General features: G+C 28.2%; 1 protein-coding gene across 1 annotated transcript; it reads left to right on the top strand.

The window, feature by feature from the left end:
• The first annotated feature begins 596 nt into the window (after nt 1–596).
• On the top strand, nt 597–1,173 carry LOC102591814 (40S ribosomal protein S15a-1-like). The gene has a single exon (XM_006353230.2). The coding sequence runs from the start codon at nt 687–689 to the stop codon at nt 1,029–1,031; it is 345 nt and encodes a 114-aa protein (XP_006353292.1). The 5' UTR covers nt 597–686; the 3' UTR covers nt 1,032–1,173.
• The last annotated feature ends 223 nt before the right edge of the window (nt 1,174–1,396 follow it).

Raw genomic sequence — 1,396 nt, 5'->3', positions numbered from 1 at the left:
GCCAACTATTCATATGTATATAATTGAGCAAAGCATTATTGTGATGAGTTAAATGGAATAAGAGGTCATATTTTAAAATAACAATATACTATATTATGTTGAAAATATTTTTGTATGTTTAAATTTCCTCTTTCTTTTGTACGAGTACAAATTCTCTATAACATTAATAAATATAAGAATTACAGAAGGACTTAAAAAAAATCAACAAATTAAAAAAAATTAAGTCGTAAAGAAATTTTATATTTATTCATTCGAATTGGTTATGTAAATTAACTGGTTATATGATATTATCTTATTTTAAATTATGTGAGATTTTTTCGTCTACCAAGAATTAATTTGACTCATCTTTGAAATTCAATTGAATTTAAATTAATATAATATTCTAAAATTAAGCAATATATATATGTGTGTGTGTGTGTAATATTAAGTCCATATTAATAAATTTTTATGAATTCAGTCATATTTTTAATTACACTACACTTAATATAATTGGCAAATAACAATTTTTTTAACCCAATTTTCGCTTTAATTAGAAGATCAATTCCTTCCTTTTTCTTCTCCTACCATTCTAAGAATTATTTAAGTAATATGTTTTAACCCAATTTTATTTTTTTCCTCTTTGCTCCTCCGCAGCAACAACTCTTGTGATCTCTTTCTCTACCGAATCAAAGCTTAGATAAGAAAAGATGGTCAGAGTTAGTGTGCTGAATGATGCTCTCAAAAACATGTACAATGCTGAAAAGAGGGGAAAGCGTCAGGTCATGATTAGACCTTCATCAAAAGTCATCATCAAGTTCCTCATTGTTATGCAGAAGCATGGTTACATCGGAGAATTTGAGTACGTCGATGATCATAGGTCCGGAAAGATTGTTGTCGAACTGAATGGAAGGCTAAACAAGTGTGGTGTCATTAGTCCTCGCTTTGATGTTGGAGTCAAGGAGATTGAGCTGACTACCTCAGCTGGTATCATGGACCACGAAGAGGCTAGGAGAAAGAATGTTGGTGGAAAAGTTCTTGGTTTCTTTTATTGAGTCATGTTGAAAAGGATGAAAACTTTGGTTTTGCTGTTTGTTGGCTCGTTGTAACCGACCTTTTTCTGTTTTTCTCTTTACCATCAAATTTAGTAGAGATTTTTTTGAAAATTTTGAGACAATTATCAGATTTTGTTGAAAATGTTGCTGGTGCTTAAAAAAAAAAAAAAAAAAAAACAAAAAAAAAAATTATCAGATTTTGTTGAAAATGTTGCTGGTGCTTAAAAAAAAAAAAAAAAAAAGTAATATGTTTTTCCTTTTGACCAATTTGTCATTTATTCTACATTAATTTCGAGAAATTTAATATGAAATAAATCAAGACTATAAATGGAACAAAGTAAATGAATCATTAACTATAAATTAAA

This window comes from Solanum tuberosum, unplaced genomic scaffold (genome assembly GCF_000226075.1).
Source record: "Solanum tuberosum cultivar DM 1-3 516 R44 unplaced genomic scaffold, SolTub_3.0 scf00154, whole genome shotgun sequence".
Taxonomy (NCBI): domain Eukaryota; kingdom Viridiplantae; phylum Streptophyta; class Magnoliopsida; order Solanales; family Solanaceae; genus Solanum; species Solanum tuberosum.
The sequence above is the reverse complement of the archived record's forward strand: the minus strand, read 5'-3'. Positions and strand labels throughout refer to the sequence as shown.